This window comes from Eucalyptus grandis, chromosome 10 (genome assembly GCF_016545825.1).
Source record: "Eucalyptus grandis isolate ANBG69807.140 chromosome 10, ASM1654582v1, whole genome shotgun sequence".
NCBI classification, from domain to species: Eukaryota; Viridiplantae; Streptophyta; class Magnoliopsida; order Myrtales; family Myrtaceae; genus Eucalyptus; species Eucalyptus grandis.
The window spans coordinates 31944207-31967742 of NC_052621.1; the positions used below are offsets into that span (position 1 = coordinate 31944207).

The window sequence follows — 23536 nt, forward strand, 5'->3', positions numbered from 1 at the left end:
CGTCGCACGTCTCGAGAAAATAAGAAATCCTAAGCCGGACCAAATATAAATTCAGCCACATTTGCATCTTGCAGTTCAACCCACAAAACCCGACCCAACATCTTCATCACACTCCATTGAAACCAATCAAAAAGGAACAGAACAAGATCTCCATTTCCTCCCTCTACAAGGACCACCACAGCCATCTCTCTCTCTCTCTCTCTCTCTCTCTCTCTTCTCTTCTGCAACCTCCAAAAACCCTAATCGCCTGCCCTCCTTCCCGACCCCCTCGGCACCTGTTGACCGCCTTCACCCTCGTTGTGGACAGGGAGAAAACCGAGACAAGGTAATCGTGGCCCTCCCCCCAATCCTAAGTGCGTCTCGATCGCATCGCGATTCCGAGCGTGTGAATTCCGTTGGATCAGCTCCGTTCCGTCTTGATCGTCCGTAGTTTCGACCGTCTGCGCCCACGTTCGCGACAGGGGCCGGAGCATTGGCCGGCTTTGGCCCCATGCTGCGGCTCCCGGTTTCATGTTCCATCGTATGGAAGCTATCGTTTTTAAGATAAATCTGTTGTTTTCCGGAGGTTTTCATGGATTGTCTATTGGTTTTGGAGTCTGGTTTGTTGTTGAAGAAGTTAAATGAGATGATGTGGAAGAGGACATTCATGTCTGTCACAACGTTTTTGTTGAGTTTCTAGGAAGTAGATTGCGAATGCGAGCCGAGCTCGATGAGTGGAGCTGGATTTGGTTATCTGTTGATTGTTTTTTCGTGCTTTTTTCTTTGCGCCGGCGTGAAATGCTAACGACGGAGGAACGCATTATCGTTAATCATGGTGATCATGTGATCTGGCTTGGTAGCAACTGAGTTCTTGTATAGGAATTGCATTGAATCTAGAAATGTGACTGAATTTTGTACGTGCATTTTATGGATCAGACCCCCGTGACATGTTTGTTTGGCAGATTGCTGCGAAAGGTTTAGATCTCGATGTCGTTGGTTACAGCACCGATGTGGATGGAGCGGTTCACATTGTCTGAGTTTTGATTGTTCGACTGAAGAAGGAACCATGGAAGCTAACGGATGTGTAGTCGAGCGAGCGGATGCTGATGTGTTGTTGCCTCCTCGGAAGCGTTTGCTTGCCGGAATGAAGAAACAGAACTCAGATACCAAGGGGGCCTCGCTTGTTTCTTCGCCTGCTGAATCTCTATCGCCGTCGTCATCGTCAAGTGTGTATGATGCGCACCTGAACAATTTAATAAGCATTCATAGTGATCCGAACCTTTCGCCCGAGGAAATCGTGGAGGCCTCAAGATTGGCAGCTTTAGCTGCTGCTGAGATTGCAAAGGCTGCTAGAGCAGCTGCTGAAGAGAAGGCGGCCGTTGCAGTTAAGGCAATTACCGCGGCCAAGAGCGCTTTGGAGATAGTGGCCTCTTTCTCTGGCGAGGGAAATCAAAGTCAGATGTCTCTCAAGAGGAACAAGCTGAAGAAGCGCGTCCCGGTTCACTCGCTGTACAAAAGGAACAGGCTGATTGCGAATTGCAAGACGGACGAAGAACTGGCTCGGAGACTGCACCAAGTCATGAACAGCTCTTCGAGAAACAACAATGTACCAACTGCACAGAGAACTAAATGATCGATATGAATCTCGAATTAAAGGAAAACTAGTCTTTGTGTAGCGGTCCTCCAATGTCAGTTGCTGTCTGTCAGGGTTGCTGCTTTATCTTTGCTTTTACAATTTAGAGGACCTAAGTTTCATCCTGATAGTAAACACTGGGTGTAAACAAAATCAATACCCAGTCCGTATTATTTCCATGTTATTTTAACTTTGTGGAATGATGATTACCCAAAAGAATTTCTAGACTATGATTGAGGAGATAAATTGCCTGAGAGGCTGCAGCCTAATTGATCAAGGACCCATTTGATCACATACCTCAAGAAGAAAACGTCAAATCTTGAACATATTGACCGCAAAGGTACTCTGCAAAATTCCAAGACGCCTTTGCTTGGTTTCGAATTCTTAAAGAAGGCAATTTCCACGCTGTCGCGATACCAAATCGAAAAAAGATTTATCGAAGATTAATCCAAAGCTAGGATCTTTGGTGAATAATCTGAGGAGCAAGATTGAAGCTTTTCTTACATCTCAGAATGACCCAACATTTTCTCTGAATCAAACATCAAATCAACATCAAACCTCTATGTCCTGCATGACGTAACACCTCAGAATCAAGAAGAAAACACGTAATGGAATCTCCCCAATTCATCAAACTTAAATTACATCGAAACAGTTCACTCATGCACTCCTCTGTCCCCGACGAATTCCAGCAGAAACGCAACCCCAGGAAGGTAATTTTACCCCGACCCATCTGGCAAAATCACTCACTCCAGCTCCTTCACCACCTGAATTCCCATGGAATTAGCAGTTCCGATGATGGACTTACAGATGGACTCCAGGGACATGTACTGGCAGTAGGGATCCGACTGCTTCACCTTCGCGATCTCGTACGCGTGCTTCAGGGTGATCTTGGACGCGGTCTCGTGGCCGGGGCGGCCGCTGCCGGACTCGATCCCGGCGGCCTTCTTCAGGTACCACGTGACGCTCGGCGACTTGACGGTGAACTCGAAGGTGTTGTCCTTGAAGGCGGTGACGGTGACGGACATGGGGGTGTCCTTCTTGTACTTCTGCGTCCGGGCGTTGAAGTCCTTGCAGAACGCCATCAGGTTCAGCCTGTACTGGCCGAGCGCCGGGCCCACCGGCGGCATCGGCCGGGCCTCGCCGGCAGGGACGGTGAGCCGGATCGTCGCCGCCACGGGGCGGCGGGTCAAGATCTCCTTTAAGGTCGACATGGTGGTGGCGAACGGGGATTAGCGAGTGCAGAGAGAGAGAGAGAGAGAGAGAGAAGGGTTTAGTTGAACCCTGTGGGCCTCAAGATTTTCGTTGGGCCCATTTTGTTTTCTTTGCTGAAACGGCCCAATGTAAGAATTAATTATGGTTTTTTTCTCATCTTTTACTTCTCACACTATTTTATCTTCTTTTTTTTTTTTTTTTCATTTTCGTGTAATTTTTTTGGTCAGAATATTTTAATCTCGTTATTTTCCGTGTAATTCATTATTTTATAAAATGGATTATCTTAATGTCATTATTTTCTTTACTATTAAATGAGTTTGTTGAAATTTAATACAATTAGAGATTAAAATGCAACATGCATGTGTTAACTATTAAATGGGTTTAGCGTAGCACACTAACATTTTCATTTTTCCGATTACAAGATGAAAATATTAACTTAATCCCAGGAATTTTATAAAAATAAGTATTGCTTTTCCATATTCTAGTTGATGTAATAACAAAATTTATTCACCTATGATATGATATTATTACAATGAAAGACTAACGTATAACACATGATATAACATATAGAAATGCGTATGTATAATTTGATAAGGAAAAATAAAACGAACTAATTTGGTGAAGGGAACTAAATTTTATTGGCAAATGAATACCTATTTTTGGTTGATGCTCATTATCAAATCAATTCCCCTTTTTTTCTTTCATTTAGTTTGATATAATGAATTAATTTGACAAGAAAATAAATCAATTGCATGAAAATAAATTTACTTTCTACAAAATTCTGAACTTCATCTTGGTATTCAAACAAAATAATAGATGTAATTTACGTTTCATAGTAAATAGTGTTAAGAGAAATAAAAAAATAAATATGTGACATAATACGTGACAATACTTTTTTTGCACACCTATTAGTGTAATCTTTGGATAACTAGGGTGATTATTACTGTGACAAAAAAATTGGCATATTCTCTTTTATTGTCGTACATTTGATTTGTGCCATAATAGTACGTTCAAGATAATTGAAATGATTTTTTCACAATTATATTCAATTAAAAAATATTTTACTAAGTAAAATAGAAAAATATAAAATGAGACACATGAGTGGATTGATTTGATAATTTACAGAAAAAGAATCACAATGTTATACTCCATTTGATAAGTTGCAAAAAAAAAAAAAAAAAAAAAGACGATTTATCTTTGATTGGAGGGGGAAAATCAAGAGAGAAAAAAAAAAAGTGGTAGGAATTATCCTGTCAGTTGAGGAAAAAAAGAAGAAAAAAATAACAATTTTACGAGAGAACAAAGTTAACAAAAAAAAGGAGGTCCGATACGGACACGTCCAGATTAGAAAAGCGGTCCTAGAAGACCACTTACTATTTTTTGGTACTTTAGAATCTAAAACAACAAAATAAATATAACACTATGTTTTGGTCATTATCAAACATTTTTTTTCTTAATTTTGGTGTGGAAATTGAGAGAACAGTTGGTGGAAATAAAAATAAAAATTTTAAAAACGATTCCCCCAGGGCCACATAATTGCTGATATCGAAAAATAATTTTCACCTTAATGTCCCTCACACCTATTTAAATGAGTAAGACAACGGGGTCATCCTTCAATCGATAATTATATTTTCCTCCGCACCATTTCCTTCAATTTGCTTCTTAAATTGCCAAACACACTGTAAAAGTAAATCACTTGTCCTCATATTCTGGTTTTCGACCCATCTAAAATATACATAGGCTTTGCTGATTTGAGAATCATCACTGAACTTTTTGAGTGATTAAATTTCACAAATAAACACGGCTTGGCGTTCATAATGCCGATCAATCCTCAAAGAACACGCCTGAGATTCATCCAGCCTAGGAAGAATTTGCAGAACACTCGAGAAATCCTCCGACGCATGCGATGTGAAAAAGATTACATGGTTGGATCATTAAAGATGGGACATAAATTAGCCATCCGCGTATCTGATTTGCAAAACATTTTCGCGTGGCGTGAAAATCAATCCCTGAACCAACCCAGGACCGGTGCAAGCGAAACATGAAATATTCAGAGAATGTTCATTTAGTTAATTATACGAGTTTGTTGCATATACATACTATACTGACACACACTATTTTACATGCTTTTTGTACAGGCTATCTGCTCCCACCATCCACTTGCATCATTGCAAACTTACCTTGCAAATGAGCCCATTTTGATCACCGGTGGAGTGGCCAGATGGTCAAAGCTCATCACTTCGAAAGTACTTCTGAAAGCATTCCTCGTCTTTGCAGAACTTGGACACCACCTTGTATGACTCAATCAAGAGTCTCGGGAATCGCTTAGCGAAGTAATTGTCGTAACCCTCAGGAACTGGTCCGAGGAGCTCCTGCCATGACCATCAAAGCAATGACAGATATGAGCCACAAGTTCACACCATTCAAGATGTAGAAAGTCACCAAGAAAGCCTGAATATGCATTCAGCTGCAGAATTCATCCCAATTCCACTCAGAGAGAGAGAGTACCTGGACTCTTTCAGGAAGTTCTCTGTAGTGGCTCAACTTATTACGCACGACTCGCAATAAGTCTCTGACACAACTATAGTTGTAGCGCCTAAATCTGCCTATGTCAGCCATAAATTCAGGTTCTATTTTCTCATCCCATTTCCCACCGAAAACCATTGGTGCAGTGCTCTCTATTGCTTTCAGAAGATCAGAATTGAGTGCCCTATCTTCCAACTCTACTCTATCGCTGACATCACGAAGAAAGGACAGTCTCATCTCCGAACTCCAAAATAATGGATGGTGAAGCACCTCCAATGCTTTTGGCCTGCCAGTAATCAAAAGCAAATTAAAAGTTATTACGAAAAATAAACTATAGCCCAGGATGCTAAAAGAAATCAATTACACGAACAACACCAAGATGGACCAACTTCCTGAATTCATTAGCATCGCAAATACAAGATTGGTGCAATCTCCATAACAATTAAAATTGCATTAGCTCCATGAACTTCACAACTCATAATTACAGGATGAAAGCAGTAGTTTGACTATAACAAGAAGCCAGGAATGATTTACTCCAAGTATCTTAAATTAGAAAAATAATCATTCAGTCCCTACGATCTTATTTAAAGTTAAGGCAATATGCTAAAGCTTCGGAATCTCCACATGAAATCCTCTTTGGTGTATGTATAGCAACAATACTCTAAATAGTACGCTAGGAATGATTGTAATTTATATATTCATGGGCTGGTAACAAACTTATAGCCAGAATAACCAAGCCACCAACAATGATCATCTTACACTAGAAAATCACAATTGTCAAAGGCATCTATGCTATCACAAGGTCAACCTTTTCTGCAGCTTCTATTGTCATTTGACAAAAGAGATTAAGGGGATGTACACTTTTTTTTCTCATCAAGTGGAGCAAAGTTCATCGAATTTCAAGCCACATTTAATATTCATGAGACTTTAGTGACATAGGAAATTGAAAATTAGTCAACTAACAACAGTTACAAATTCTATCCAATAGCAAAATGAAAATGGCTGTGATTCAAATTATAGCTAACAGTATTCTCACCTCAATTCAGGATTTGGGTTTAGTAAATGCGAAAATAGATCCACAGCTTCTGGTATGAATTCGACCAAGAACAAGTCCATTTTATTCTTCACAATATTGATGTCACGTTCCAGACGTTCACCAAATGGATGCCTTCCACCAGTGATGCAAAAGAACAAGACACATCCTAAACTGAACACATCTACTGTGCGTGTTTGGCGCCCATGAAGAAGCTGTTCAGGTGCCTGCCATCCTGAGCTTCCACAACCTGCAAGACAAATATCAGAGATCAACCAAAGAGCCATAATCACTTGGACCATGTTTAGATAAGAATGTTAGATTCAACTGGTCAATAAAGGGAGACCATTAAATCTCCACAGAGTTTACACGATATAAAAAACGATTTAAAGCAACCATACTTCCGACAAAACTTATCCTATGAAAGAAGAGATTGCTTTAACAACTAAAATTATTGGCCTGAAGTTTTAGTCAGGAATCTGAAAATGATTACCATCTTATAGATTTAGATTTGCATAGATCAGTCTCGAGGAAAAGAAGATCAAAGGTCTGGTTAAGCTGTCATTAGCACTTACCAGTGGCATGATATCCCAAGGAAGATGTATCTCCATGAAGGCGTTTACTAATGCCCATATCAGATAGCTTAGCACATAATGATCGATTCTTTGTAATCAAGACATTTTGGGGCTTTAAGTCCCGATGAATTATTCCCAAGTCATGCAGATGGACAAGTCCTGATACCACATCCCTGTATTATAATGTAGAGTAGACGTTATGACTTAAAATTAACAATATATCTAGAATCCAATAGTAACTGGGCCACTTCAAGTCATCAGATACATAAAATACTAAGCCATATCCTACTGGAAATTAAGGAACTTCTATAACATATTAATACCCAATAAGGATGCCAGAAGTACACTAGAGAATCAAACCTGTTGCAGGTTATTTAGCAATAACATAATCATTTACTAATTTGAGTGCATAAAGTTTTTGCAGCATTCACGAATCACAAAGAGAGAAGGTATACCAGTTTATCCAATACAGGAAAATCTATGTTTTGTCACTAAGCAATTGATAATACCCAATTGATTTCAAACTAAGAGTTTAGCCTCGATAGTGACATTGAACTTAAACCTACGACTCTAGAAAGGAAGCTGCAAGGTTCTAAACTCAGCCCATGATATAAATCGGATTGGGCTAACCAAAGTCAAGGTAGTCGTCTAACAAGTCCTTCTTAACATGTATCACTTGGAAGTTTTTTGCAGAAGAGCTTAAGTCCTTTGATTAGCACCTAATACCCACATGCACCAGCGAAGAAAAGTTTATGAAGGTAATGATCTCTCTGAGATGCTTCCAAGTCATGTTAAACATATGGAAGCAAGCTCAATACAAATTCAAATCTGTGACAAGATAATTTTAGGAGTGTCGAAAAAGCAAGATATGCAGTCATCTCTCAACTCAAACCCTTTTGGCATGGCTAAACATAAAAGTTACCTCATCAGTTTCAGTAACAAAGGTGAGGGATGTCCATCTGCCCTCCACAAATTAACATCTTCCACCATACCCCTAACTGAATCCAATTTGATTTTATATTCAACCATCGATGCTGGATCATTTGGGAAGACAGAATTATTTGAAGCATCTGACTGTACTTGAATTAAATCATCTAAGCTGCAAGTACAGCGTTCTAGAGCAAGATACACGAAATCTTGGTCATACTCCACTCCATACCACCGAACAATATTTGCATGTCGGTCAGATGCTATCAAATTCTGAATCTCTTTCAAGGCAACATCATGATGAGACTGGACAAGGCGTTTCACCGCAACAGGTCGACCTTCATAGATGCCCTCAAGGACAATGGTCCCATTACTTCCTTTAGCAATTTCTGTACTTAGTACGAGGAGTTTTCCGATTCTACGCCCTGCATTGCCACCATCAAGAAGGTTATTGAGCTTCATCCATGCGTCATCATTGCTCCTACTATTGTCAAGCCTGCCTTCATTTTCTGAAGAGACATGATTCTCCTTTCTGTCCGGACTTCCATTACCCTTCCCATACTTGCGCATTTTCTTCCGCTTGGAAGGTGTTTTCAAACTAGAATCGCCAGCCTGCTTAGCCTGTTCTTTTGGTACTCGAAAAAAACGGCGGACGATCAAACCAACAGCCGCCATAAAGACCACTAATATAACATATAAAGTCGCTGACCACTCAGAAGACGTATTACGTGAACCATCAGCATAAACGGTTGCATTGTTATCCGAACGAACAACTACCGTATCGTGGATCTCCGGTGCAGGCAATGGCAATATAACCCCAGCAGCTTTACCATCATGCGAGTTGAACATATTGTCTATCTTCGTTAGTGGCGGAAGCATGAGCTCTGAAGAAGGATTTTCAAGCTGAAAGTTCAATGATGGATTGATTTCATCCTGGGAAGGTAGTAGTTGTTGTTTTGGACTAGGAGATGGAAGTTTCCTCCCATCATGAAGCTGAGGCCTAGAAAATGTATCATACACATCACGTTTGCGAAATCGGTAGACAATAGCTCTTGATTGACAAGAAAGTGGCATTGTAATGGAATTTCCAGATTCCAGACCAAGTTGATGTCTTGAGTTGACGGAAGATCCACTGAAAGAATTATCATCACCTCGACAAAGTAAAGCGGCCCCTATTTCAGCCACGGACACATTCCACAATACTTTGTTGGATGTTGCAGCAAATGATTGCAAAGAATAGTCTGTCCTCATAATCTTCAGGCGCGGCTGAGCAGTATCAGAGTTAGATTCCGCCAAATCATTGGCAATTTTATCTTGTAAAGCAGTCTGTTCTATATCATTTGGTGAGGTAGATGGAAAATCCGATAAACCATAAGTACGTATGACTCTTCCGGTCAAAGCATCGACTTCAAACACCGTGCTTTTCCGAGATCCAAGTGTAACTGATCCATCCTCTGAAACCAATGGTGTATTTTTTACGAATTCGTCAATGTTCATCCCCAGCTTCTGCATTGCATGGGGCAGTCAGTTCATAAGATGTATACAGCGGGTAATAGTGGCAGCAATTGACTTTTTTTACAGTTAATAAGAAAAACAGCCACTATGATCCGGAGACTTCTCCTCAATTTTGGAAGGAGGAGAGATGACATTCGAAGTTCATGGGTCTAAAACATATAGATAAGGGCATTTTCCATTTAAGTACAAAAGGCAAAATCTGGAAATCCTTTTTACAACCTTTAATAGGCAAGACAAGTCCAAGTAAAATCTTAAGGATGAAAGAAATACAGCCATTTTTTTCCCTGAACAAAGCAACACACTATACGTTTAAGTATTGCAAACTCCATATTTCCTACCATAAACATGCCTTGCTTTCTTGGGTAAAGATCACCTGGCATAGAAAAACCTTTAAGCAGCAAGGTATTTCACAGAAAACAGCATTGGCAGTATCAAATAGTAGAATGCATTCATCTACTCTGTCTTACAAACGTAGGAGATAGATCTCTCCCACTGATTGGTAAAATTTTTTGCCACCATCGAGGCAGCCCTACCAACCATGCACAGGGAAGTGATGAAATTAGTGATATCCTTGATTAGACAAATGATCAAACAGTCATTCTAATTAGACAAAACCTAAAAAGATCTTGAGTTTTTTGTCACAAATAGAAGTCTTAGCCATACCATTTTACCAAAGTGCTCGTTGTGTATATACAGCTCCCAGTCATCATCACCACAGTCTATAAAGTAACCACTGCTGGGTCCAGAAGAACTTTCATTCTCATTATCTTTGTTGATTGGAGCGTGATATGAAGAGTGGATGGGAGGTCCTGACGTGACTGACCAGATCACCTTCCTAGAGTCGCTGTCCACCAAATGTATTGTCCCATCTAGGGCGGCAACTAGGGCAGTGTCATGATTTCTGTCCAAAAGTAGAATCGACAAGCAAAGGCATGCAAAATAACAGAGAAATGGTAGAGTTATTTCCCCAATACACAGGAGAATGGCATGGCAAGTCACTGAAAAATGGACTCAAACTGGTCACTAACTCATGGCTAGCCAGTAAAGGCCAACAAGACATATCAGAAGCAGAAGCTAGACCAAATTATACATTAAAACAGCACAGTTAGGGCGTGCTTATCAGCAACTTCAACCACTGAATAGAAAGTACTTGTCATAAGCTCCAAATGGATATACATATCAAGGCTTTCCAAGTTCTTGGCAACACTATATGACTATGCTGCAAAGCAAAGCTGAATTTCAACTGATCCTAGATTTCTAAATCAGGAGTACACAAATCATGCAGCCATATCATGCATCCATTAGACCCCAATTTGCTACCAAACAATGAGGAAGAAGATACTAGTAATGAGTCCCGACAAGACAAATTAGCATGCAGAATACCAAATTGATGTACATTGGACATCGAGGAGACCATTTCTCACATGATTTCCACGGGTAGACAGCAAGGCAGGGACTTATTATTCAATACATAAGTCACACTTCTCTGTCCCTTTCTGTTCTCCCCCCTCGTACGCAGGGACTTTATCCTTGCCAAATTCAATAACAAGACAACTAGGTGCCTCTAAACAAGCAAAATAAGCAGTTTTTCCCCACTGCACCCATGCATATCCGAAAACTTAAACTCTGTTCGAACCTTTTATTAACCAGCCGCATTATGCCATTTGAACATACAGATTTTCACAAACTTCGACAGAACTCCTTACTACCAAAAGAACCAAGCTCACAACCTAGCACATGCCACACCGAATAGCCACTAAACTAAACTCGCACCATCGGAATCACGGCACGGAACTGCACACGCTCAACTGGCCAAACGAATCACAGCTCCATGGCAAAAAACACTACTTCCTTTGGACCACAAGAATTACAAATTTTTCTTCCAAATCAATCACGAAGCGAGAAATCAAAGCCGAACAGCAAGAGACCAACTCACGGTTGAATCGACTTGAGCGATCTCACGGGCAAGCGCGTCAATCCCCTGTCCCACGGCCCAGGCACCGACACCTCCGAGCTCTCCGACCTCGAGAGGACGGCGCTCAGCCCCAGCAACCAGCCGACGATCGACAACGGCGCCCATAGCCGCCGCCGAATCCCACCCCTCATGAATCGCGCCCGAGAAGCCGACGAAACGACGAGATCGAAGCGATCCTTCCCTTTATAGAGCGAGGGGCCGCCGTTCGAAAGGTCCGGACGGACGGCAATCGAAGGAGAAGAAGATTCGAACAGCAATCAAGGGAGATTCGAAGCTTCCCGCGGTCGCCGCGGGCTTGGGATCTCCGACAGATTGCCGCTGAATCCAGTCGCCCAACCGGTACACGATTGGGATTCGGAGATTGCGTTGTCGTGCGGCCGCGATTCTCCGTTCGAACGGCACGGGATTGTCCGCGTCCTCGGAGCTGATTGTTTTGTCTTTTTTTTTTTCCATGGGTAAAAAAGTCCATTTCGGCGTTTACTTGGTCCGGCGGCGTCGTTTTGGTCCTTTAAACTTTAAAGGGGGCGCCTTTGACCGTGCGGCGCTCGCTGGTGGCCCCGGGTCGGGTCGGCTCGGCTCGGCTCGGCTCGTGCACTGAGCTCCGACACGTGCGGTGTCGACCCGATCGCACGCCTGACTCCCGTTGAAGCACTGACTCGAAGCAATTTCTTTCTTGAGGTTAAACCGGTCCGGTAAGACTTGCTCGGGTCAAGACTCGGTCGTCATTTAGGACTGATAAGGTCAAACATTGGATCACGTGGGGATTCAAATATTCGAAATCTGTGGTATTATTTAATTTATAAACGTAAATAGTCCCACGCTATTTGCACAATGTATAGAGGATTATAGCACTTTTTAGCTAATTGAGTTGATGAAAATAATCTCAAGAGAATTGACAAAGATTAAAAGTGGATATTTGTTGAAAATATAAAAACCATGCGTCGAGTACAAGATTCTTCATATTATTTATATACACTTATTGGATTGACACCAATTCGGTTATTATTTTTCAATTAGATCAATTTAATCCTAAACTTTTTACATTTTGTTAATTAAGTCTATTCGGGAGAAAATTGCTGATGTAGACAACTATCATTGTATGTGACATGCCCGCACTAATGTGGACATTTGTAAATAATAACTTAAATGTTTTATTGATTTTTTTAAAACTTTTTTTGTTCTTTTTATATTATGTTATTTTATTATTTTCTTTCTTTCATTCCTTTCATTTTGGCCGGCGAGGTTAAAGGAAAAAAATTCTTGTTCAATTAAGTGGCGGTCGTGTCACGTAAGACTATAATTTTCCGTATCAACGATTTTCAATCAAAATTAACCGAATAGACTCAATTGACAAAATATGAAAATGTTTAGAACTAAATTGATTTAATTAAAATGTTTGAGACTGAAATAACAATAATGCATTAGGTTTGTGACTTTTTGTTATGTTCAATTTGTTTTTATATAGATTAAGTTTCCTCTCTTTTACTTACTGTTGTGCTCAAGGTGATTTTCACAAAGTTTTTTTTTTTTTTTTTTTTTTACGATAGTTTTGAACAATGTTGACAATAATTGTTAATTAACATATTACAAATATAAATATTGTTCATAAATTGTTCACAACTTTAACCAAATAATTTCTCTAAGTAAACACTTGTACTAAGAATTGTATATGACAAGAAATTATTTGAAACTGAACTTCAAAGAAATATAGATTACAATCTTGATTGTTAAATTTACTAAAATACTCAAATTTTAGATAATTCCCATAAAAGAGCAATGAACGAGTAAGCTTCTATGATTTGAATAGAAATAAAAAAAATAAAAAATAAAAAAGAAACAACTATTCAGATAAAGGTTGATAAAAATCATTAGATTGATAGATCAATATAAAATTTCATTCACTCGGATCTCTTCCCTTTCATCGATTTTGTCCGGATCCTCCTTTTCTTCCGAAAAAAGAGAAGGATCTTCTTTGGTGGATCCCTCTTGTTCTTGTTGTACAGTTTTCCTCTTTTATCAATCTTACCATTAATAGGCCTCAGTAAGAGCCATTTTGGACCATTAAAATTTTAGGACGTGTCTAAGGCTATTTAAGGAATGAAAATAGTGTAGCCCTTTAAAAATATTCTAGTTATCAATAAATTTTATTTTTGATTACGTCCATTTTTTGTTCTTTATTGTTGGGAATAATGGATCCCCGAAAAAACCGGATTCGACACTAAATCGAACCCCTAAAGTAATACGGAAGACGAAGCCCGGGAAAATCACGTATCACCGATCGTAAAGCACACGACGGATTCGAGCGTAGCCACAGATTAGACACCAATGCTGAAGTGAGGAAGAGAAATTGGCTCTGTTCGATCCGATGACGCATTGAAGGGAAGAAAAACACTTACTGTTTTTCTTTTCTTTTTGGAGAGAGAGAGAGCGTGCGGGAGAAGACGTACGTACGTTATTTCCAAGATGTGTCTTCTCCCTCTTTCTCATCCCTTTTATACGTCCCTCCATCCACGGGCCCTATTCCTGTGGGCCGGGCTTTTTGGGCCCAACATGGGCGGACGGGCCTTAAGCTCATCTCATATAAAACCATCATCCCCCACTCGCACATGGTGGGCCGAACAGAATTCTCTTTTACCTCTTTTCAACATTCATACCGGTGAATAATCCGTGCGACCAGCATATTTTGAGAGCTCGTTGCCATACATCTGTTAGGAATATATAGCAGCTCATAAATGGGCATCACACTCTGAGTAGATTTAGTATGCAGTACCCTAGATCGATTGATCACATTTATATCTCTCTTGATCTCTTTTAAATAAGGATATATATATATATATATATATATATATATATATATATCTATATTGTATTCATAATTATGATTATCACAAAGACAGTCATAATTGGTTAACCGGTGAATACCAAAACTATAATGTGATTCTCCAAATTCGATATTCCTCTTTCCTTCAAACTCTCAATTTCAGTTCAGCTTGCTTTTCTAGAAATGCCCCATTAGATCGAATCAACTCATGACCATTGGCAACATCCTAAGATATCAAACACTAAATAGAAATCTTGAAAATAAGTAAGAGTCATGAGGGGACTAAAAAATTGAGGAACTCTTTTCCTCAAGAGTCTCACACGTCATAAAAGTTGAGATCAAACTTTTTGCCACTCTTATTAGTCGGCTCATGCATACGTAGTATGAAATACGTATTACGGTATTAACTCCTTTTCCATGGAGCGGATGTCTACACATTTCAATACCGTACAGATGATAGTTCAGACATACCCAATGTCTAACTTGAGTTCACGTATCTACTCATTCACAAAATTCATCAGAACTCACATATGGCATCATAGACAGATAAAGTAAAATATATGGGTTATTTTACTTTCGGACATAGTAAGTATTATGTCATCATCTTAACACCCAGTTAAGGCGACATACGTATTTTAAGCTTGAGCTCTTGATTATCACCTAGATAATAAGCTTAAAAACAGTCTCATCTCTATTTATCACACAGTAAATAGAGGCGATTACCTGTGTGAGTGGGCTAATCTTATATTTGTCCGACATACTTTCTCAAGTTAAAGTAATGCACTGAGCATTAAGATGCATAAAAATCAAACAAAGATTCATAGGCATCAATGATGAAAACACAAATTCATCAAATGTGAACACTTAGGGAAATTACAATATTCAGTATATCAGCCTCTACGCAATCCTAGAGATTTTACATGGCCATAAAACACATATCTAAGTTTTGGCTTTGTCATAGGATCTGCTACCATTCTATGTGTAACATGTACTGTAAGTTCACATCTTTTCGTGCAATCATATTTTTGATAAAATTATACTTGGTATATATATGTTTGGTATTGCCATGATATTTTGGATTTTTGGTATACGCTTTTGCTGCTTGGCTATCACAGTTAACCAACAATGAATCTGCAGCACTTCAAATAAAACTTAAATGATCAAATAATCTCTTAAGCCAAACATCTTTTTTTATTGCTGTTGATAATGCCACGAACTCAGTTTCCATCGTGGACAAGGCTATATACTTTTGTTTCTTACTGCTCCAACATATGGTGCCATTATTCGGTAAGAAAACAAACCCAGAGGTAGATTTTCTTTCATCTAAATCTCCTCTCCAATCAGCATTTGAATAGCCTTAGAGTTGCAAATCCTTTCCTTAATACTCAACGTATAATCAGCAGTCCTCTTTAGATACCTTAGTATTCATTTAACGGCTTTCCAACGTGCTTGACCTGGGTTGGATTGGTATCTACTCACCATTCCAACTGCATAACATATGTCAGGTCTTGTATACATCATAGCGTACATCAAGCTCCCAAAAGCACTAGCATAAGGAACATGTTTCATTTGTTCCTTCTCCTATGGAGTCCTTGGACACAGTCTATGGCTCAATCCTTTACCTTTTGCAATAGGAGTGTCTATGGGTTTACAATCCCATATCCTTCAATTCAAAGCTGGAAGACAACCAACTCTTGACAGTATTAACAAGTGTCATATTGCTTCCGGCAATTAGTATATCATCAACATATAATGATATGATCACAAATTGATCTTTGGATCTTTTGATATATATATAATGATCCTCATCTATCATTGTAAAATCATATACCATTATGGCATTATGAAATCGAATATACCATTGTCTTGACGATTGCTTAAGGCCACATATCGACCTCAAAAGTCGACATACCTTTTCTTTTTGGCCTTTCACTATGAAACCAGCAAGTTGTTCCATATATTTTCTTTCCTCTAATTCTCCATTGAGGAAAGCAGTCCTTACATCCATTTGATGTAACTTAAGATCCATACTAGCTACTATTGCCAGAATTATGCGAATCGAGGTAAATTTCATTACAGGAGAATATGTATCTTCATAATCAATTCATTTATGTTGATTATACCCATTCGCCACAAGGTGAGCCTTATGCCTTTATATCGAGCCATTAGCCTTTCGTTTTATTTTGAGAACCCACTTGTTCCCAATAGTTCTGCATCCTTTTTGGAAGATCAATCAGTTCCCAGATTTGGTTTGATTTCATTGACTCCATTTCCTCTTTCATTGCATGAATCCATTTTTCCTTACTAGGGCAATTTAGAGCCTCATTAATATTTATTGGCTCATCCTCATCTTGTGGAGCAACCATAAAAGTTTCCTCTTCAATACCAAAACTTCGACGGGGAATACTCTAGCGACTTGTTCGCCGTATGGGAGATTGTACACTTAGTACATCATTCCCCATAATGCTTCCACTCGGATTAGATAATGACAATATCATTTCATCATGTGATTGTAATTGAGAATGAGTTGAATTCAATTCATCACTTCTCATATTACTCCCACTTGGACGAACTCCACTAATATCATTATCTTGATCCAAGGTTTCAAATATGAAGTAATCTTCTCTTATTTCGCCCCTCTTAGGAAATTCATCCACTAAGGATGTGACATCCCGTGATTCAAATTCAGTTATACTCCCACTTTCCTGCTCACCTATGAACACATATCATTTCGAGTGTTCGGAGTATCTCATTAAAATACTCTTCTTTCCTTTGAGACCCAATTTCCCAAACTTGTGAGAGGACTCATGAGTAAAGATAGCACAACCCCATGGCTTAAGAAAACTTAAGTTCGGTTTTCCACTTGTCCATAACTCATATGGAGTGGAACTAACTGATTAGGAAGGCACCCATTTAAGTATATAGGCATCAGTTAACAACGCATCACTCCAAAAAGTAATATGTAAGTTAGCATGCGCCATCATGGACCTAACCATTTCCAGTAGAGTTCTGTTTTTTCTCTCTGCAACACCATTTTGTCGAGGAGTATATGGAATAGACAACTATATTTCTATTCATTTTCATCACATTATTTTCTAAACTCATCAGATAAATATTCTCGACCTCGATCGGATCTCAATGCTTTTACTTTATTGTCTAATTGATTTTCTTCCAAGTTCATAAACCTTTTGAAACAACTTAATGCTTCAGATTTATGAGAAATCAAATAGACATCCGAATCGAGTATAATCATCTATAAAAGTGATGAAATAAACAGTCCCATACCTTCCTTTCACATTCATTGCACCACAGACGTCAGAATGGGTTAAATGCAGAGGAAATTCAGCTCTTTTACCTTTTCCAAATGGTTTCCTTGTCGTTTTCCCTACTAGGCAATGCTCATATATGGGCAAATCGACATTTTCAATGTTGCCCAACAAGCCCTCTTTGGCCAGTCTATTCATACGATGTTGGCCAATATGGCCAAGTCTAGCATGCCACATAATCACATCTTTATCATATGAAGTAGAAGACGTGAAACAAGGGAATAACAAACATTGACATCACCACAGTCAACATTTAGTGCAATAAAACCATCTAGAAAGTGACCACAACCATAGTAGTTTGTATCCAAATACAAATCTACACCGCTATTACGGAAGTTCACACTAAAACCAAGCTTAACCAACATCAAAACAGATACTTAAATTTCGACGAATCTCCAGAGCATATAGAACATCATCTAGGAACAAGGTGCGTCCACCACGCATGTTCAATTGGCAGGTGTCAATCCCTTTAACTTCATCTCTGGAGTTATTTCCTACATAGATCCACTTAGTTCCAGTTGGTACTCATCGAAATTCCACGAAGGATCCTCTATCCTTCGCTATATCGTCTGTTGCTCCTGAATCTACAGTCCACAAAGGATTGGATTCAGCTAATAATGCAGAACTTGACACATAAACAAAGTTCTCAAATGTACAAGAGGTGTTTACTTTCTTTGGCTCACGACAGTCGCGAGCATAGTGACCCTTCTTGTCACAATTGTAACACCTTACCCTTGACATTTTCTTCACTTGATGACCTTTTCCTCTCTTGTGTTGGTTAACTCTTGATCTCTTGCAATAAGGACTTGATCCTTTGCATTCCCACATATTGAACGAATCAATACGTTTGCGCTTAGAGCTCAAAGCCCTTTCCGAGCTAGAACAAGCATTGCAAATATCTATTTTCGGCTCACATGCCGTCAAGCGGTCCTCTACCAGCTTAAGGTGGCGCACAGCATCCTCAAGATCTTCCATAACATGGTCAAGAGCTTCTATTGCTTCTTGTTTTTCCAGCACATATTGAATCTTCATATTCAATATTTCACAATTGTTGCCGTTCACATCAGCAATTGCGTTCTTAGTTGCTGAATCCATCAATCTGAACACATTAGACATATATGCATGAAGAATTAATGCCTATCATTTATGCATCCACTTTGCACAGACCCATCATATCAATGAATAATTTCAAGTAAGGTTTCAGAATCAAAAGGTCACTACGTTTCCAATCATCCTCCAAAAATCCTAACTTAAAACTATTATTAATATAATTGTCTTATGCAAAATAAATTCTATGAAGTTATAAAAACTTCTATAAACTACCCACAGCTAACTACCCAAATCAATCAGCAATAATAGAAAGCAATAGATAATTGACATCCAATAAAATAATAATACTTTCAACTAATACAACAATCCATTACACTAAGTAATATATCCAAAAAGAAATATCAACATAGAAAGAGATATTCAACACTAAAAAACATCTCAAACTAATCTAAGAAATAAATAGGGAAAGTCCCTTCTAATCTATCAGTCGAAGTATCTGAGAAAACTGAAGGCACATTTGCCAACCATGGAAATTTTTTTGGAGAGCTCTCATGTCGCCTCCAAGGGGCATTCACTCTGCGCCATGTGGCGCTCAATCTAAGGGTTGAAGTTCTGGCCAACTCAATCCTATAGTACTCTCTTACAAAAGCTTCTACTAGCCTGCTATAACCCAGGATTACGTTGACCTCGCATAGCCAATCTAACACTGTTTGCCATTCAGGTGAAAGAGTGTTTATCAAAGCCGGCACCTTCTCAAAATCCAGCATAAGATAACCATTCCAGATGATTTCTGTCATCATCGATTGACCTGACCACGTGTGATATTAAATCACCGTCATGCCACCGATAATCAGCTAACTCTTTCATCAGCCTTTTTAGTCTAGCTCTTCCTTCGTCCGTTCTCGGGATTGCAGGTATCCATGCATAACGCATCATAATTCCTGTAACAAATGTAGAACCAATAAATGGATCACTTATAATCCACAATAAACAAAATGGAAAATACATAATTTTTCATAATTCATGCAACAAATGCAGAATAAAGAATGGATTACCTCTAACCCACACAGACATAATTGAAAAAGAAACAAATTTTTTTTTTATATTTTTTATTTTTATTTTTTCGGGTCAACGGTCGGAGTCGTCGGTCAATGGGTCAACGGTCAACGGTCAGGTCGTCGGTCGTCGGACCGGTCGGGCCGGTCGAGCCGGGTCGGACGAACCGACCGCACGTGCCGTGCGCGTGCGCGGGATGACGTCACGCAGACATCAGCCGGCACGTGCCGCGCGCGTGCTAGGCGTCCGCGGTCGGGTCGGGTCGGGTCGCCGGTCGGTGACCGGCCGGCCAACCGTCGTCGGTGCGACGTCATCCCAGCGGTTACCGACTGTTGGGTGACGTCATGCTAATGTCAGCACGCGTCAGTCCATTGACCGGCGCGTGCCATTTCGCCGGCCGACAACGCGCACGTGCCGGTTCGTAGACCGGCGCGTGTGCCACACGCGCTGGCCGAGCCAGCGCTTCGGGCGCGTTGCGCCCACGCGCAGCGCCTTCTGGCCGTGCGTGTGAGCGCGTGCGGCATCTCCCGGCGGCGCACGACATGTCGCCGGACTCGCCTCGACGAGCCCTTTCACCCTATGCATTTAGAAATCGATTTTGAATCACAGAAACTCGAAAAAATGGACGAACAACGCTCGGGTGTTGGGATTTCTCACCCCGATTTGTACGGCCGAAAATTTTCGCAAAAAATCAATCAAAAAACAATAAACAGGTCGGGAAAACGTGAACTAGAGTTCTGATACCAATGTTGGGAATAACGGATCCCCGAAAAAACCGGATTCGACACTAAATCGAACTCCTAAAGCAATGCGGAAGACGAAGACCGGGAAAATCATGTATCACCGATCGTAAAGCACACCACAGATTTGAGCGTACCTTATTAGCCACAGATTAGACACCAATGCTGAAGTGAGGAAAAGAAATTGGCCATGTTCGATCCGACGACGCCTTGAAGGGAAGAAAAACGCTTACTGTTTTTCTTTTCTTTTTGGAGAGAGAGAGAGCACGCGGGAGAAGACGTATGTACGTTATTTCCAAGAGGTGTCTTCTCCCTCTTTCTCATCCCTTTTATACGTCCCTCCATCCACGGGCCCTATTCTTGTGGGCCAGGCTTTTTGGGCCCAACGTGGGCGGACGGGCCTTAAGCCCATCTCATATAAAACCATCACTTATAAAAGCACCTTTACAGCGGAAATTGTTGTATTCAGGCGGTGAATCATTGCCCTCTAGATAGCAATTTAAGCATTGGACGTACTAGTAGCTGCGAATGAAAAGAGAGACTTTATGTTTTGTAGCTGATTATACGTCGTAATTATCAATTACCACAAAAGCATATACACATAGATTTTCTAAATGGCTACGTTTCATAAACATGTAATAACATCTTAATATGCACTATGCCGAAATCAACCACCCTGCAAATTGTCGTCATCGACCCCTCATCGTCACAGCTCATGGAGACAAATATGTATGTTTCAATCGAAAGTCTAAGGAATTGTTTCGTGAAATAGTGTCTAAATCTTCAGGAGATGATCCGAAGATCTCCTCCCAGAACCTACCGTCAGAACAATATTGAATATGAGCCACGAAGTCGACACCGCTGCTCGTGGACACATTTGAAATTAAATGAAACAGGGTAGAAAGTATAAGTCCCCACTGGGACCGACCACCGGGCCTAACTTGCCATGAGGGGGATAACCAACAACTTACTAAATCACATTGTTAATGCATCTTGAAAATAAGAACAATACATCATATGTTCAAAGAGAGTCCTAAGCCTGTCTGTGGACACAGCTAAAAAGAGGAGGGATGTTTCGCAGGAATTTCTGGTTCATGGCCACCACCAAGAAGTCACTATGGGAAGTGGCTGAAGGGTCCGCAACCCGTCATCGCTTGGGTCGCGCAAATCGCCTTTGGATCGCTGGATCTCGGTCCGCCGAGTTGTCGAGTATGTTGAGCAGGTCGCTGGACCAGCTAACGAACGCGGGAGAGATGCAGGCAGAGAGGGCGAGGGAGGAGGCGGAAGTGGAGAGGGTGAGGGAGAGGGCAGATGTGGAGGAGAGGCGCTTTAAGGTTTCAATTTTCTATCGCCAAATTCGGTGAGGTTGGCCCTCGCCCAGGTCGGGCGTGCCCAGCCTGTCTGGTCATGACCGGTGGTTGGCCACCGCCTAAAGAAAGAGGAAAGGAAGGAAAGGAAAAAAATTATAAAAAATTGAAAAATCGTTAAAATATTATTAAAATTCATTCACGTTAGTACTGATAGTGTCACGTTAGTGCGGACAGTGTCACGTAAGTTGACTGACATCTACGTTAGCAAAATCTAACCAAAATTAACCAAAAAGACTGAATTGATACTAAATCAAAAGGTTTAGAACTAAATTGCACTAGTTCAAAATGCTTAAAATTGAATTTACACTAGTCAAAAGGTTTAAGACTGAATTAGCACTATTAAAAAGTTTAAAATTTAATTGATTTAGGACTTTTCTGATATTTTTCCTTGATAACTCCTTAATACGAAAAGAACCAAGCTCACATCCTAGCAACAACGTGGGAACATACCACGCCGAATTGTCACTGAACTAAACTTAAAGACTGTCTAAATTACCCACTGAACTGGCCAAACGTATCACAACAGAATGGGAATCAATTTTCTTCGAGCCCTCAAGCTAGCTCGCTAAGTCTCACTCAGGTCTGATCGTTTTTGTGAACACAATTTAAGGTGAACATGACAACAATTTTCAAATTAATATAACCACCTCACATTTATTCTAAGTTAATTTTTGTATAACAAAATATTCTAAATAAGTGTACTCAAGCCACAATTACTGCCAAATAAATTTTTGTGTCACAAAAATCCAATACTAGTATAATTGTGACAAATTTACAATAATCTTAAGTCAAAATTAGAGATTTTAGCTAATTTTTGAGACATGAGAGAGCTCTTAGGCCAAATTAGCATATCTTAGCAAATAGGCCAATTCAAGTTCATTTCATTCATATTTGACTTATACAAAACAACATCCTTTTAGAGACTCATTTATGTTGAATTTTCACATTGATTTCTCGTCACACATCAATAATCTAAGTCGTACATGTGTTTTTTCACATCACTAATTTATAGGATATTGAATAGAAGTTAGCGGAGGGCAAACTTATCACATGTTTACCGATTTGGAGTTTTTCATAATATGAAAATTAGTTTGGACTAAATGTGTCACGTATATATCAATTTTTAATTTTTTGTTGCACAAAAATTAGTTTGGGGAGGAGACTCTCAGTTGGGCCATTACCTTGCTCAGCGGCAAGGAGTTTTATAAGCGTGTTGCCCGGTTCTCCTTTGGGGCGCTGTGTCACATCATTTGGAGAAACAAGAACAATATTCTGTTCAGGGGGGAGCCGTTATCTATTTCGGCCATGAAGAAGCATCTCCTCAAGGTTGTTAAGGATAAGGCCCTTACCTTTGAGAATGTTGAGGACTCTCCCAGGAACAGGCGGATGCAACGCTCGTGGGATGTGGACCCCATTATTTTCGCTTCCTCTGATTATAGTCTGACTTAGGCTTTTCGGTGGTTGTTTAGGTGTTTTTGCCAGGCTTGTTTTGCCGTTGGCTTGCTGTAGGTCGTTTTGTTTGCTTGTCCGCGGCTTCCTTTCACTCTTAATGAGCGTGTTCATTTTGAGTGTAAGCTTTTGGAGCCGTGTTGTTTGTACAGTTTGCCCCCTATTAATATATTGCTTACTCTTACCAAAAAAAAAAAAAAAAATTAGTTTGGGGTAAATGTAATACGAAGATATTAGTTTGGGATGGTGATATTATTTATATTATTCATTATTTTTAAGCTTGGGCTCATCCCAATCCAAGCAATCGGCCGATACTCGCACGATCTAAGTGAGTCCACATGTATCACTC

At 40.0% G+C, this 23536-nt stretch overlaps 3 protein-coding genes across 5 annotated transcripts; 1 reads left to right on the plus strand and 2 right to left on the minus strand.

Moving 5' to 3' along the window:
* Nucleotides 1–66: 66 nt before the first annotated feature.
* On the plus strand, nucleotides 67–1842 carry LOC104422843. Its single transcript, XM_010035292.3, has 2 exons — nucleotides 67–325; nucleotides 942–1842. Exon 2 carries the CDS (start codon nucleotides 1046–1048, stop codon nucleotides 1610–1612), a length of 567 nt encoding a protein of 188 aa, XP_010033594.2. The 5' UTR covers nucleotides 67–325; nucleotides 942–1045; the 3' UTR covers nucleotides 1613–1842.
* A 191-nt stretch (nucleotides 1843–2033) lies between these two features.
* On the minus strand, nucleotides 2034–2866 carry LOC104422844 (50S ribosomal protein L11). Its single transcript, XM_010035293.3, has one exon. The coding sequence runs from the start codon at nucleotides 2821–2823 to the stop codon at nucleotides 2356–2358; it is 468 nt and encodes a 155-aa protein (XP_010033595.1). The 5' UTR covers nucleotides 2824–2866; the 3' UTR covers nucleotides 2034–2355.
* A 2000-nt stretch (nucleotides 2867–4866) lies between these two features.
* Nucleotides 4867–11806, minus strand: LOC104422845 (serine/threonine-protein kinase/endoribonuclease IRE1a). 3 transcript variants are annotated; one of them, XM_010035294.3, is made up of 7 exons: nucleotides 11337–11806; nucleotides 10064–10301; nucleotides 7881–9391; nucleotides 6959–7131; nucleotides 6387–6633; nucleotides 5333–5636; nucleotides 4867–5196 (listed from the first exon to the last, which is right to left on the minus strand). In XM_010035294.3, exons 1-7 carry the CDS (start codon nucleotides 11504–11506, stop codon nucleotides 5050–5052), a joined length of 2790 nt encoding a protein of 929 aa, XP_010033596.2. In that variant the 5' UTR covers nucleotides 11507–11806; the 3' UTR covers nucleotides 4867–5049. The 3 variants fall into 3 exon arrangements, with proteins under 3 accessions (XP_010033596.2, XP_039159358.1, XP_039159357.1); XM_039303424.1 differs by having other exon boundaries at nucleotides 10064–10269; nucleotides 11337–11470; XM_039303423.1 differs by having other exon boundaries at nucleotides 11329–11454.
* Between the last annotated feature and the right edge of the window lie 11730 nt (nucleotides 11807–23536).

Excerpts from the sequence above, each read along its gene's own strand:
- LOC104422843 (XM_010035292.3), top strand. The coding sequence starts at position 1,046 with ATGGAAGCTAACGGATGTGTAGTCGAGCGAGCGGATGCTGATGTGTTG.
- LOC104422844 (XM_010035293.3), bottom strand. The coding sequence starts at position 2,823 with ATGTCGACCTTAAAGGAGATCTTGACCCGCCGCCCCGTGGCGGCGACG.
- LOC104422845 (XM_010035294.3), bottom strand. The coding sequence starts at position 11,506 with ATGAGGGGTGGGATTCGGCGGCGGCTATGGGCGCCGTTGTCGATCGTC. Across the intron at positions 10,302-11,336 it reads TCGCTCAAGTCGATTCAACC|AAATCATGACACTGCCCTAG; the intron begins GTGAGTTGGTCT and ends ACTTTTGGACAG. Across the intron at positions 5,637-6,386 it reads AACCCAAATCCTGAATTGAG|GCCAAAAGCATTGGAGGTGC; the intron begins GTGAGAATACTG and ends GATTACTGGCAG.